This window comes from Carassius auratus, chromosome 13 (genome assembly GCF_003368295.1).
Source record: "Carassius auratus strain Wakin chromosome 13, ASM336829v1, whole genome shotgun sequence".
Classification (NCBI taxonomy): domain Eukaryota; kingdom Metazoa; phylum Chordata; class Actinopteri; order Cypriniformes; family Cyprinidae; genus Carassius; species Carassius auratus.
Window position 1 is genome coordinate 14,101,439 of NC_039255.1, and position 15,000 is coordinate 14,116,438.

The 15,000-nt window shown below is 36.6% G+C and overlaps 1 protein-coding gene across 1 annotated transcript; it reads left to right on the forward strand.

Annotated features, from left to right (window-relative positions):
• Window positions 1–5,006: 5,006 nt before the first annotated feature.
• Window positions 5,007–14,999, forward strand: LOC113112753 (glutamate dehydrogenase, mitochondrial-like). The gene is made up of 13 exons (XM_026278598.1): window positions 5,007–5,566; window positions 8,032–8,112; window positions 8,202–8,257; window positions 8,590–8,653; window positions 9,149–9,243; window positions 10,752–10,931; window positions 11,794–11,931; window positions 12,057–12,194; window positions 12,289–12,369; window positions 12,622–12,745; window positions 13,415–13,506; window positions 13,614–13,676; window positions 14,140–14,999. The coding sequence occupies exons 1-13, from the start codon at window positions 5,164–5,166 to the stop codon at window positions 14,257–14,259; spliced, it is 1,635 nt and encodes a 544-aa protein (XP_026134383.1). The 5' UTR covers window positions 5,007–5,163; the 3' UTR covers window positions 14,260–14,999.
• Window position 15,000: the final 1 nt, after the last annotated feature.

Here is a 15,000-nt window from a genome sequence, read left to right on the forward strand (position 1 = left end):
CTCTGGAAATCAGTTACTGTGACGTGTGTACCATGTGTTTTTTTAAAATAATCTTGACATTAGTGTTGAATATTCAATTGCCATTACTCAAGTTCATTGTTGTCACATGATCCTTCATAAATCATTTTTGAAAACTGTTTTTACTGCTTAATATTTTTGTGGAATCCATGATACACTTACATTTGGGGTCGGTGAGAAAATTTAAAAGAAAAAAGAAAATGATAATAAATAATAAATAGGCAGCAAAGCAGCATAGAATGATTTCTGAACAATCAAGTGATACTGAAGACTGGAGTAATTTCCATCACAGGAATAAATTACATTTGAAATAGAAAACATTTATTTTAAAGTGTAATAATATTTCACAATATTACTGTTTAACTACATTCTGGAATCAAACTTAAGCTCTCTTAAACATAAAAATGTTTGACTGGTAGTGTGTGTGTGTATGTACATACTTTGGATGAGACAGAAAAAGAAATGGGTATTAGGGTCTGTTTATGCTGTTCTCATCTGTTTCCAGTTCTGCAGAGCACTGGCCACAGCCGGCAAAGATGATGTCACCAGAGACTACGTCCAGGATCCTTTTCAAGGGCATGTTGACATCTATTAACAGTGAGGCCTCCTGGGATAAACTGCTCTGGAACTGGAACGCCATGATTTTAACTCCCAGCTCTACATCCCCTAACGAGTAAAGAAGACAGTCTTAAAGGGGTCATATGATGTTGCTAAAAAGAACATTATTTTGTGTATTTGATTAAATAATTCTTTTATGCGATTTAAGGTAAAAAAAAAAAACACATTATGTTCCACATACTGTATATTATTGTTTCTCTTCTATCCCCCGCCTTTCTTATATATGAAAACATACTTACAGGCTGTGAGTCAGAACAGCCAGTATTGTAGTCTACTCTCCCAGGATCGGGAAACCATAAAATGTGCTGCACACATCTGAATATTTGGGGTTGAACTGTTCTGGAACAGTGTTGTAAACACAACTTAACCACTGATTTCTAGGGTGACCACCTGCTAATAAGCCCAAGGGGGGACAAGGGGTATGTTTCTGAGGGACAATATGGGACACTGCTTGTGAGGCGGTGCCCCCACACCATGGCCAGACTAACTGAAAGTGGTTTACCCATTCTAGCACATACCACCTTACATGGTATATTAATAATGCCCTATTCCCCTAACGTGTAACTTCCAGATGTATGCTCATGACAGAATTGAAAGATGCACTTCCTTTTATGATTTACTTTAGCTATTTAATTTTATTTATTTTTCATTACAATTTATTCACAATAAATTATAATATAAATTATAGGATTAAAATGAATTGTAGTTGCTCAACACCACAGTAACAGTTAAAAAAAAAAAAAGTCTAAACTCACAACTCCAGAAGTTCACGAGGAGGAAGGATGGTGAACTCGCATGTTAGTAAAGGCAGGCGCATAAAAAAAAAGTTTGAAACAGGGCACACCTTGTCTTTTTTTAATTGATGATGGCGGTGCCTCAGAGTCTCTTTCTCCATTTTTCGAATCGTAAAGCGTGCATCTAAAAGATCCTTCCCAGTGTGTCTGGTATGCACGTTCATGCGCTGTCATGACAAAAATGTTCGTTTGGCTGCCTGGGGCTAGAGGATATAGAGCGACCAACTTTTTTTGAGCAATGCGCGTAAAATTTTTTTTGATGTGTGACACAGTCTCAATGTGTGGGGCGCATGAATTGGGCTTCAAACGCTATGCGCGCACACACTACGCGGGAAGGGTGGTCACCCTACAGATTTCTAGTTGTGTCCTCTTTTGGAAGACCAAACAAAGTATTTTCGCTTTTGCAATGAAAAACACAGCATCTCCACAGCATGGCGGCTGTGTCAACAATAAAGTTACGCCTTCATTCAGTGTGTGAACATTTGGGTGGTGTTATGCAAATCTTCCCACACAGTGACGTAGACATGTGGGGCCGTGTTTAAACAAGGAGGGTGTGCATCGGTCTTAAATTTTATATAAGAATATATCTTTGGGTTTGAGTCTTTAGTCTTCGTAAATTTAGGGATCTTAAAGGATAAGGAAAGGAAAACTTGAAATCACAGAAAGACAGAATTCTGGGGAACTTATGGAGACTGAGGGCATTTGTTTGGGCGGGGTGTGTGGAGTACCAAAAAGAAAGAAAAAACAACAACAACAAAACAATAAAAGTTAAAAATAAAAATCGTGACACTCTACCTCAAAGAAGCAAGGCTTGGGACTTTGATGTACTTTGATGGACTTTGATGGATTTTTGATGTACTCAGATACTCAGTCTCTGTTGAAACACGTGATGTAAGCCATCCATCTCTGCCTTGTCTATTTAAACTCTGTGAGCAGGAGAAGCAACTATCTAGGTATTCTGTCACTAATACAGGACTCAACTCCTTCTCTTCAACATACTTTTCCTTGGACTGAGAGCAGTAGCAGCCCGATGTAGTGTTTGGGCTTCTCTAATGGTTTCCCTGGGAATCAACCTGTCTTGACACCAAGCGAGGTCCATAGTCTTCCAGTGTGGGGCTGGTCTCTCCTAGACCTCTTTAGAGAGTGCTTGGGGACATGGGGCACCCAAAAAAACATGAATCTTTGGTTTGTTTGCCATTTTCCTGTCCTTAAATTGGACTGATATTGGGCCAGTCATAAGATTGCCAGATTAAAGAAGTCATCACACAAAAGTTCATAAAGTTATTAAAGGCATGGTTCAGCCAAAAATGAAATTTCTGTCATAATTTACTCACCCTCATGACTTTCTTCTGCGGAAGACAAAATAATGTATATTTTGAAGAATGTTTCAAATGTTTTTGCCCATACAAAGAAAGTCAATGGTGTCTAAAACAACAAAACAAGATCCAGCTGACTTTCATGTATGAATAAAGAATATGCATGGAAAAACCTTTTTCAGAATATCTTCTTTTGTGTTCCACAAAATAAAATAAGTCACATAGGTTAAGAACGACACGAGTGGGAGTAAACGATGACAAAATGTTCAATTTTGGGCAAACTATGCCTGATGTTGTTAACTAAAACCATAAAAAAGAAAAAATACTTTCTTTAATTAAGCTAAAAAAAGGAAAATAAAAATATTACATGAAAAAATAAAATAAAATACATTTAGGTTTAAGTATTAAAATGACTAAAACTTAAATAAAAAAAGCTGAACATAAATATATAAAAACAATATTTTTAAAAAAATAAAAAACTAATAAAAATGCCAAAAGCACAAAAATTACTCAAATAAACTTAAAGTAAAGTGAAAACTGAACATATATATATATATATATATATATATATATATATATATACATACATATATATATAAATTATGCTAAATTAAAGTAAAGGAGAACTCCAAGCAAAGTCAGAGGAAGAAAAGAATACACTGAAAAACATTTTACAGCTGGTGGGAATAACTAAGAGCATTGTAATGTGTCTGTGCAAGTGTGCATTCCTCAAATCACTCGTTTCGACTTAGCAAAAGAAGAAGGATATAATTTTAATGAGTGACTCTCCAGAAGTTCACCAATCATATGATGGGGGTAGGCACCACATCAGCCAATGACAGAGCAGTCCAGGGTTCATTCATACTACAGTGTGATTCATTCCAGGCAGAATTTATAGACTGAGATGGAGGTATGGAGGGGTGGTGCTGTCGAAGAAAGAGGACTTAGAGCAGACAGGTTTTCTGTTTTATTGCATATGATTCTCACATGTATTGAAGGTGTGTGGGAAATTTTTTTTATCTTTTTTTTTTTTTTTTTTTTTTACTTACACCATCAAATAAAACTTTTCTTGAAAATATTTAAAAAAAATTCAAAGCCATGTGAAACCAACATGAATAAAAATAGTACATTTCAAAGAACTTATCACATTTTATTTAAAATAACATTTATTTATATTTTATGATTATAATTATAAATTATACTTAATGTATATCACTGACACAGAGATCAGGCATTTTGTACAAATAGTAAATTTTTTATAGCAATAGCATGTGAAATATAAATATAGCAACCCATTGCTGCTGACCACCTACAGTAGTATGATTCTCTAAGGCAATGGAGACATCAACACATTGAGAGATATCCTGGGAGAATGCCAAAAACAAGTACAAATTTCCACCCTGGAAAACAATCAGAGAGGCCCAGCAAGAGCTGATCTCCAGAGCAGGATGTATTTCAGGTAGGAACAAATTACAGCAGACGGACACAAAGAAGTTATGACATAACTCTGTAACCCCAGGTGAAATAAAAGAGTAACTCTGGTTTTGCCACCTTGTAGCAAAGGAAAAATACATATAAGGCACTTTTAGTGTCATATTTAAGTTATTTCTGTTTTGTGTGCAGAGAGAGAGAGAGAGAGAGAGAGAGAGAGAGAGAGAGAGAGAGAGAGAGAGAGAGAGAGAGAGAGAACACAGGTTCATTGCCATTTATTATCCTTCTGTGCATGTGCCATAGAAGATAAACAACATTCCTCCCCTCCCAAAATATATTGCTTTTAATGAACATACTATACTGAACAACTGCTAATACTACTACTTTTAGGACTACGAAAGTGACAGCTCTAGAAATACTGGCATATAAAATTATTTCAAAACAGTTACAAATTTCATTGTGTTATTTATAGGCATCACAGTCTGTTTTGAAAGCCCTTTTCAGTTGACATTCACAAAAATAAAAAACAAAAAAATCTAATTCACTATTTCTTAAATCCACCTATTACACCTTTTGTAGTAAAATACCGTGACCATTACAGTACATAGCTAGTACCTCAAAGAACATCCACCCCTCCCAAAAAATAAAATAAAATAAAAAAGTTTTTAAAGAGAAACTACATCAATTTAACCAATATAAATTTCATATACAGCAGCAACTTTAATACTTTTTATATTTTTTTTTTAATCAAAGCGCAGTGTTTGCTCACGGGCTCCTGCTCTCTGAGCGCCTCCCAGCTTGAGGAGGAGACCCACAGCTCGCCTGCCGCTTGAAACAACTCAAAACAGTTCTCAAGTTGACACTTTGTTGAGTGGGGGAAAAGGAGGAGCTGCGGTGTCCGCTTATTCACCCCGTCCCACCCTTTAACACTCTATGTCTAAGATTTTTTCTCTTTGCTAATACTGTTAGTAGGTTAGTTCAAAATCATGTATAGGTATCTGGGGGAGTTCATCACCCGCGCAGCCGCCGGCAGCGCTCTGGCTTCGGGATGCGCTGACTCCGCTTTGCCTGCTTCTGCTACTCTCATGCGGGTCCGCCGTTACAGCGAAGCCGTGGGAGAGAAAGACGATGACCCTAACTTCTTTAGGATGGTCGAGGGTTTCTTCGACCGAGGAGCTTCTATCGTGGAGGACAAACTCGTGCACGATCTCAAGACGAGAGAAACGCCCGAGCAGAAGAGACACCGAGTCCGGGGGATCCTCAAGATCATCAAGCCCTGCAATCACGTCCTGTCCGTGTCGTTCCCCATCAAGAGAGACAACGGGGAGTGGGAGATGATCGAGGGTTATAGAGCCCAACACAGTCAGCACAGAACCCCGTGTAAAGGAGGCAAGTTCAATGCATTATTTACACAGGCGTTAATAGAAAGCAGTCGCGCTCTAAGGAGAAAACAAATGCAAACTAAAACACATATCACATACCTGTCATAACATCTTTTTAATTTTGCATTGCCACGACATGATTCTACGTCACAACACATTTATTTACACGCTTTGTCTTTAAAATGTAACAGAGAGTGCTAAATGATATGCATCGCGAGCCAATGAACTTGAGGAAAAAAAAATCCCAAATCGCGGTTGCGCAGCAGCGACACTCTGCTACATTAGGGTGCAACTCTTAAATTTACACGGAGTTTGAATCTTCACAATAAAACCAACATGCAGTGTACTGTAGCTGATAATAAAGCAGCTAATATTTAGGTGTTATATAAAATAAACTGGTTTAATTGATTTATGGTCAGCTTGTCATTTAGCTGGTCTAATGTATGTAGTCTAAGGTCATTGATGTTTGTTGCTACAAATGATTGTGCCCACCTTAGACCAGATAGAGACCAACTAGAGCATTTTTTTAACATTGTTTGACCACCGTAAGCTGTTTGGACCACTTGGTTTCTGGTTTGTTTCTGGAACAAGATGTTACAAGCTAATGACCAACTTAGACCAGCAGGAATCCAGCTGCATGTGCATATAAATTACAGTTTTATCTTTGAAGAGATATTTGTGTACTTTTTGGAAGATGTGAACTCATTTATTATCAATGGAATGTGCTTGTGTAAGAGCTGTTTTTATCAAGCATGGCCAAGTCTGGAGTTGTTTGCTGGGCCATTAAATTTTGCTTCGTCAGGACTGACTGTGCAATGCTTTATAAGGGAAGAGAGGAGGAAGCCCCCCGAGAGCCGTTCGATCTCTCTGCAGTTTCCTCGAATACAACTCCATCCTATCAGCATTTTCAGACTCTTTCCCCCTTTTTAAAACTACGTCATATACTTTAACCACCATTTTAAGTTGTCTACATTGCAGATGAGTCAGGCTAAACTGATCAACAAAGTTTTGGAAGAGATCTTATAACGTACACTTCCTGATCTTCTGTTGAGTAGATTCATTGGGAGCATTCAGTGAGACAGTCAATGAATAGATGGCTGGACTTTAAACTTTTAAGTTTGTAAATTAGCTTAGTCAATGATTTTACATTGAGGTCTAGTAACCGGAGAACAAGATAGCACATCATGTGTTTTATCACCTTGTGTGCTGGCTGGGAAGTCTGTATTTAATATAATGTATAAGAGAGACCTCAAAACTAGTTTTCATGAGGGAAGAGCTCAAGGTTGGTTCTTTCCTCCTCAGAAAAAAAGTATGTCGCTGTAATTTATCCTCTACTGTTTTTTACTATTGGCTTATATAGGAGTATAGGAAACTATAAAGAATAATATAACCTTCAATCTTATTCAGATACTTGATTAAAAACTCAATAAATTAAGAAAAAACATGCTTTACTTTGGACTCACTGAATATATACAGTAGTACATACTCATTCAACCAGATGTGTACAGAAGAGCCAACAAAACAGCCTTTTGAAAACAATTCAAGCTACACTTAGTCACAAATAAATTCAGGAAGGAGACTGTTCTTTAAAGGCACTGTTCACCCAAAAGTAAAAATATAGTTACTTTTGTTATTATAATCAAGCTCAAGTTTATCTAAACCTGTACAATTGTCTTTCTTCTGTTGAGCACAAAAAATATTTTGAAGAATGTTAGCTTTTGAGGGTGAATAAATAATAATTTTGTTTTGTATGATCTATCCCTTTAAATTTGCACTAGTAACTTTATTTTATGTTAGTAGTAATTTGAAATGAATTACTAGCGCATCATCCATGAATTTAAGAAATTTGCTAGTGCTGTCCAAGCAGTGCTTTTGAGCCCGACTGAAAACAGAGATGTTTAGTTTGGAGTACACATTGGCTTTAATCACACCCAGTTTGGGCCCTGCCTAGATTTTCTTCCCTTTTATTTCAGTGGAGAGAGTGAGTCATCAGAGTGTTCAGCCACACAGAATTTCCCCTCTCAAAATTGTAGACCTGTCTTTTTGTGTGTGTGTGTGTGTGTGTGTGTGTGTGTGAATGTGTGTGTGTGTGAGCAAGGCCGTTACAGCATTTGAAATTTCCAGACGCCTGCTCTAAACAGCATATTAGTCCGGATCATCAATGCTATTTTAACTGATAGACAAGGCCCACCTTTGCAGTAGCTCGAATATTTGGCAGCTCTTATTGTATTATTTATTCTTTTATTTTCCCAAGAGCTCTCAAAAGCCCTAAAATGTCTTGCATTATATAAGCACTCAAGCGAAATGAAAGTTTATCAAAGTGTTGTAGTCTGTTAGCTTTAATTGCTAGAGAGAATATGAATAAAGGCTATAATGCATGTGATTTATTTTGATGCATGTTTAATGAGTGATCTTCGGACATTATTTGCTTAGACCTAAAGTCTGACGAGGACACTGCTTCTACTTCTCCAGGTATCCGTTACAGCACAGAGGTGTCAGTGGATGAGGTGAAAGCCCTTGCTTCACTAATGACATACAAATGTGCAGTTGTAGGTAAGTGCTTAAGTTTGTTTATGTGTAAATGTGTTTGTTATTGGTTAGTATGAACATTGCATCATTCACATGAACTGTGCTCTCAACAGATGTGCCTTTTGGAGGAGCTAAAGCGGGGGTGAAAATTAACCCAAAGAATTACTCTGTGAGTGTTTTCTTCATATTTTCTGACAAATTTTATGAAGAATCCGTCCCTTTTAAATGATGTTGAAGATTTCATGAGATTGTTCTAAAAAAGCAGTAAGATGCAGTGCACAGATATTTCAGAATTCTCTGGAACCAATCAGATTCAGGATGGTGTTTATTTCATGATTCGTAAAGTGAAATCCTACAGGGTTTAATGTCTGTTAAGACTGTTTGTGACTGTTCTTTGTTTCTTTGTATTTTATCACTGGTGGATTAAACATGCAATTTTGAGTTTAGCGCTCAGATGACGATTCCCCATTCACAGCTGGAAACTTTTTTTTTGTTACTCAGGACATAGAACTGGAGAAGATCACAAGAAGGTTTACTATTGAGTTGGCTAAAAAGGGCTTCATTGGTGAGTTATGAGGAGGCATAAACTGAATCTGCTCGTGAGTTAAGCAGAATCGAATTATGTTACCATTTTGAATAGAATGAAATGAGAACTCTATGGAAGATTAAACCACAACTCAGGAACAATAGTCATGTAATGCTTATTATCAGATGGCACAGTAAAGTTTAACAGTCAGCCTGCAATTGACACCACTTCTACATAACAAGTTATTTAACCTGTAAGTTGTATTCATATTACAATAATTCAAAGAGCTTGTAATAGAGCCAACTTTCCTTAGGTAGTTAGTGTTTTTGAGTGCAGGATTCCCACATTGCTCTCTGACAGTGTAGCTCCTCAAAACATTGTTCAGTGACAGTTACAATAATGTCTTATAAATATACAATCAAAGAGGTTTTTATGATTCACATTAACTGTGTCCAGATCTTTGAGTTAAATAAATAAGCCATGGCTATGGGAAGTGAGGGTCAGTCGTACACTTATTTCTGTTTCCTGTGTCAGGGCCCGGCATAGACGTCCCAGCCCCAGACATGAGCACAGGAGAAAGGGAAATGTCCTGGATTGCTGACACATATGCTAACACAATGGGCCATCATGTAAGTTGAAGAACCTGACCAAGTGTTCATATAGTATACAACAGGTTTGCTTTAGCAAAAATGTATTTGAAAACAATTGTATTGTTTGGGATGCTGTATTAAAAAATATGCTATGTTACTTTTTACATTTATTTAATATGCCAGCTGAATAATCAGCAGGATCAGAATGTAGACATCCCAAAGAATGTAGTGTATAAAGTACTTAAATTTATCTTTAAATTTTACATTATTTCTGATCATTGCTGAGCTATTTGTTCAAGAGAAAGTTTATTTTAAGGTAAATGTGCTTTTAATATATTTCATTCTTTTTGTATTTATTTATTAATGTTCTCTTGATTTCAAGCACTGTGTAACTGTGTTGTCATGGTAGTGGATCAAATGCATTCTGAATTTGTAAGCCTTATTATAATTTCCGCTATAGTTTAGTATCCAAAATGCATCTAGCAGCAATGAAGTTGTTGTAATATTTTCTCTTTGCATCTCTTTGCATTGTGAATGGTTATTAGTTTCATCTGCCATGCATATATTTACTAAGTAAGTAAATGTTATTTATATGGCACATTTAAACACAGCGTAGAGTATAAAAAAACAATAATAATAAATAAAAATAAAACAACATGGAAGACAATATACTAAAAAGCTGCATTTTGAACAATCTGGAGGTGAGAAATGGTTGACTGAGGAAGGCCCAAATACAAGGAGTTGCAATAATCTAAACGCGATGTGATGAAAGCATGAATAACCTAAACGCGATGTGATAAAAGCATGAATGATACTTAGCTATTTATAGCCGTATTATGTGTTGCTACTTTTGTCTAGCTGACTGTAAACAAGACATACTCACTTTGGTTTTCTGTAAATAATATGCTCTACTCAACATGTTACCACTCTTTTGATGCCTTGTCAAGTCTTCCTTCATGAAATTCAAATCTAGTTTCCCCCAAAGACAAATTTAATAGCATAATATCTAAGTTAAATAAGCACATACAGGAAATGTGATGCATAGGCCTACATTACCTTGAAATGGTGCAGTGATTTCAGTTAAGCTTTTACATATTGTAGCTATTTTGAAAAATCCTACAGGATATCTGGAAGAGCTAGCAAACAGATTGCAGCTGTGTTGGTGACTAAGTGCCCAGAGCCTGTACTGTCCCTGACAAAGAGCGTGGTGTTTATAAGCCCAAGAGAACAAAGTGCCCCTGTGTTTTTCCACCCTCTCCTGACAGACTCCTTCAGTACAGTCTGTCCTCCCATGCCAGTCATATGCTTTGTCTAGGTAGCCATGGTGTTCTGTTGTGTTTGCAAGCTGCCCTGTAGTGAGATAAATGAAAGGACAGGAGATATATTATAGCATCAACAGGACCTGTACTCATCTCGCTAAACACCAGCTAACACTAAAGATAGCATAGCTTCGTGCCTTATAATAAGCTACGTTACAGTTTATGTTACTTTGTTTGAAATCAAACAACATTCTTCTAATGTTTAGAATTATAATTCTTCTTTATCAGGATATCAATGCTCACGCCTGTGTTACCGGTAAGCCCATCAGTCAGGGGGGAATCCACGGGCGGATATCTGCCACTGGCCGTGGGGTCTTCCATGGCATTGAGAACTTTGTCAATGAGGCTTCTTACATGAGCCAGCTGGGCCTGAGCCCGGGGTTTGGAGACAAGACATTCGTCATTCAGGTTCGTGCATGTCAATTAACACCTAAACCACACTTCAAGTTTATGGCATTATGTGTTTTTTTTTTTTTTTTTTTGTCATATCAAATCAGTTAGCTAAAGAATTGTTCTTGTTCTGCATTGGTCCAAAATACACTGGTAACTCCAGGCACTTACAGGCACTTTGTCCATTATCTCATGACTCTGTGCTATCAGTAAGTGTACGCTGACCCGGATCATTCTGACTTTGCTTGTCTGAGGACTTTAAATATCCAGTGTGTGCTTTTAGATACCAATCAGTATTTATAAAGAAAGCTTAAAAGGGTGCTAAACCAGCAAATGTTATACTTCCTACATAAATGATTAAAAACTCATTCATTTTACTATGTGTTGTGACACTTAATTGTAATGTCAGAGAAGTAAATATATATTGCAAATATAAGAAGTAGTAATTGGGACACGTGTGTAAACATTATTCAAACCAAATAAATTCACTTAGGGTTTGCCTCAAAATTCCTTAAGATATACCTTAAAATACTGATTATGTATTTTTATAGTGAATATGTATTGAATTAAGTTTGTTTACCATTGGTATTCTCCCTTGTTTTAAGCATAAATCTAAAAATATAGTTCGATTATGATTAAACTATTTGGCAGAAGGGTAAGAAAATGTATGTTAATTCAAGCTATATTCTCTCAAAACATTTCTTATTATCTTGAACTTGAACTTCTGAAGTAAGTGTATGTTGTTTTAGTGATATTTTAACTTACACACAAATAGTACTGACTTTGTTAATGCTTAGCAATGTCCTTGCACTAAATCCATCAATATTCCACATTACCTTCAGCTCCGCTATTGAATGATTTCTCCTAATTTCTGTTGTAGGGTTTTGGTAACGTGGGCCTACACTCCATGCGTTACCTGCACCGTTACGGAGCAAAGTGTGTGGGTGTTGGAGAGCTGGATGGAAGCATCTGGAACCCTAACGGCATCGATCCCAAAGAGCTGGAAGACTATAAGCTTGTGAGTATCAGTCAGTGCAGTGGAATATATTCACTGTAAGGCTGACACCTTGTGGCCAATTGACAATACTACATGTACTAACTGAAAATCCGTAATCCAAATGTATCAAATACAATCTTTTCCAGGCCAATGGCACTATTGTTGGCTTTCCTAAGGCCAACCCCTATGAAGGCAGCATCTTGGAAGCTGAGTGTGATATTCTGATCCCCGCTGCAAGTGAGAAACAGCTTACAAAGAAAAACGCCAACAATATCAAGGCCAAGGTTAGAGGTCAATATAGTCAATCATAACAATAGTCATTTTCAAGCTGCAATGAGAATCTAAAAAGAAAAATTGTGTAACACTTATTTTTTACAGATCATTGCTGAAGGAGCTAATGGTCCCACTACTCCTGAAGCTGACAAGATATTCCTAGAGAGGAATATCATGGTGATCCCTGTACGTTTTCCTGTCCTAAATGTTAAATCTAAATTTACTAGCCTATTATACAATATTTGATTTATATGCATATCTTATTAAATATATTTACCTTATTTAGATTTTATCTATAGGAGTTTTCAATTTAGTTTTTATTATTTTATTGTAATGAAATTTGAGCCCCCCCCCCCCCCCCCCTTTTAACTCCTTTGATATTGCCTTGAAAATAGCCTTTGATGCTAATAGGATGCTAAAAATAAATAATTGATATAGGACATGTACCTGAACGCTGGAGGTGTGACAGTCTCCTACTTTGAGTGGCTGAAGAACCTAAACCACGTCAGTTATGGCAGACTGACCTTCAAATATGAAAGGGACTCAAACTACCATCTCCTTAGTAAGTCAAAAAATGTGTTTCCCAGACAATGTTGTGTAAAGTCGTATAGTATCATACATATTCAAATGTATGATTGCTTCTAAAAAAAAAAAAGTCTCCCTAGCAATCATATGATCATACAATTACCAGTGTGGTTGTTGTTGATTTAGTTCTCTGGAAGGGCTTGTTTTCCATTGTCTATTTGCTCTAGATGATGTGGTTCGGGCAGGCTAGAATAGGTCATGTGGTATTTTTGTTCACTTTGTTTATTCTGCTCCCACAAGCAAATATAGTGAGATTGGTGTCCCTTTGAGAGTATCTGGGTATGCTTGCATGTATACACAAAAACACAAACTTGCTCTGCCCTGCCTTTCATCTGACTGGCCTGAAATGACCTCACTTCACTGATAGTAACATGGTAAACACAGAGGCAGACAGCAATCTCACGGTCATGTGAAAAAGCTGTTGAATGGTGTAAAGTTAATTCTTGCATGTTCATACATTAAAATCATGACTGTACCTCACTGCACCTTTTATAAAATATTTAACTAAACCCCAGATTTAGGTCTCAGAGAAGGTGTAAAAGAGAATAAGCGTTGTCTTGGGAAGAATAGCATTTGACCATTACTTTCTTAAATCCATGTGACCGTTTGCTCATTCCTAATGGGAATCTGCTGTGTTGTTTGCCAGTGTCTGTGCAGGAGAGTCTGGAAAGGAAGTTTGGGAAACATGGAGGAGCCATACCTATTGTTCCCACATCTGAATTTCAAGAGAGGATTGCTGTGAGTATAAACGCAAAAGCTCTTGTAACATATAATGTGCATTTTTTTTTTTACTGATTTATATTTGACTACTAGACCTTTATATACTTGTTTTGCTTATCTGGTAGGGAGCTTCTGAAAAGGACATTGTGCATTCTGGATTGGCTTACACAATGGAGCGATCTGCCAGAGTAAGTAGATATAGACTGTGAATATAAAATAATCCTTTTCATGTATTAATCTAATAATATGCACATATATATTACATATTATGCCTTTTTGTTCATATCAGTTATTTGTTTTTTAAAATTGGAAATGAGATCCTGAAGCCCATTAAATGGATTCCTAATAATTCACCAGACCCAAAGATCTTGGATCAGTTTTCTCACTTAGCTTATCATAGTGTATTCTTATATTGGCTTCTTCACAAAGGACACATGCGACGCTGCCCTAGAATTTAAGCAAAATTAGGTAATTTTGGAGGCAGGATGATTAAAAATCATTTTAGAATGATACTCATTTTTAGAAGATTGTGTATGTTTCGGGAGGCAGCGTATTTGTCTGTCTGTATTTAGACTGATTTGATTGAATGAAGAGCCTCTGTGATGTAAAAAACTGCTCTGTCGTTTACGTAATTCATCTCTCCTCTTTTAGCAAATCATGCGAACAGCCAACAGGTATAACCTTGGGCTGGACCTGAGGACAGCGGCCTACGTCAATGCCATTGAGAAAGTCTTCAAAGTGTACCATGAGGCTGGCCTTACCTTCACATAGATGGCTGTATTATTTACCTGACTCTATATCTGACTCTGTTCATCTGCACAGACCCCAGGTATATCACTTAACCCCTCAGCTCCTCACGTTTACATTTTATACGACATAGATACAGCATTTATGCATGTTATTACCACTAAGCATCTTTCAAATTATCAGGTCATTTTTCTAGATTATCATCCTTTTAAATATTCCTGGTTTTAGAAAAACTTTAAAGCCAAAGACCGTTTAATGAACTCTCTTTGCCACATTTTGCCAGGAGACACCAATCAGTTGTAACTCATTTTAAAGTTATTTTGTAATGTTTTCTTCAGGTCATAAAGTGCCTGCATATTGAAACACATTAAGCCTTAGAGTCACAGCCACATGTTGTAAATTCTAATGCCAGTTTCTTGAATTTTTAGTTGGTTACTTTTCCCCCACCGATTCTTACACTATTATGGTCAAGTGGGAAAGGGATGCAGGACGAATCTCAGGCTTTTTATGTCTGTTACCGAAATGTTGCATATAAATGTATGGTTTTGCTGCTTCTTTGAACAGTGTTCAGTGATAACTAAAATCTTCCTTTTTTTACATTTTAATTTCTAAATAATATGCAAACAGTAGGTCATATATTTGAGAGCAAATTTTTATTTTCATCGCAATATTAACAATTAATATGAAACGGCTTTTGAAAAAAGAAAAGACTTTGTATTGCCTTTTTAAATTGTCTACAATTAATAAAATGGAAATGGAAAGAGC

Bases quoted from the DNA above. Each gene is read 5' to 3' on its own strand.
- LOC113112753 (XM_026278598.1), top strand. From the start codon at position 5,164: ATGTATAGGTATCTGGGGGAGTTCATCACCCGCGCAGCCGCCGGCAGC. The intron at 8,113-8,201 runs GTAAGTGCTTAA...TGCTCTCAACAG, and splicing joins ATACAAATGTGCAGTTGTAG to ATGTGCCTTTTGGAGGAGCT. The intron at 12,370-12,621 runs GTACGTTTTCCT...TAATTGATATAG, and splicing joins GGAATATCATGGTGATCCCT to GACATGTACCTGAACGCTGG.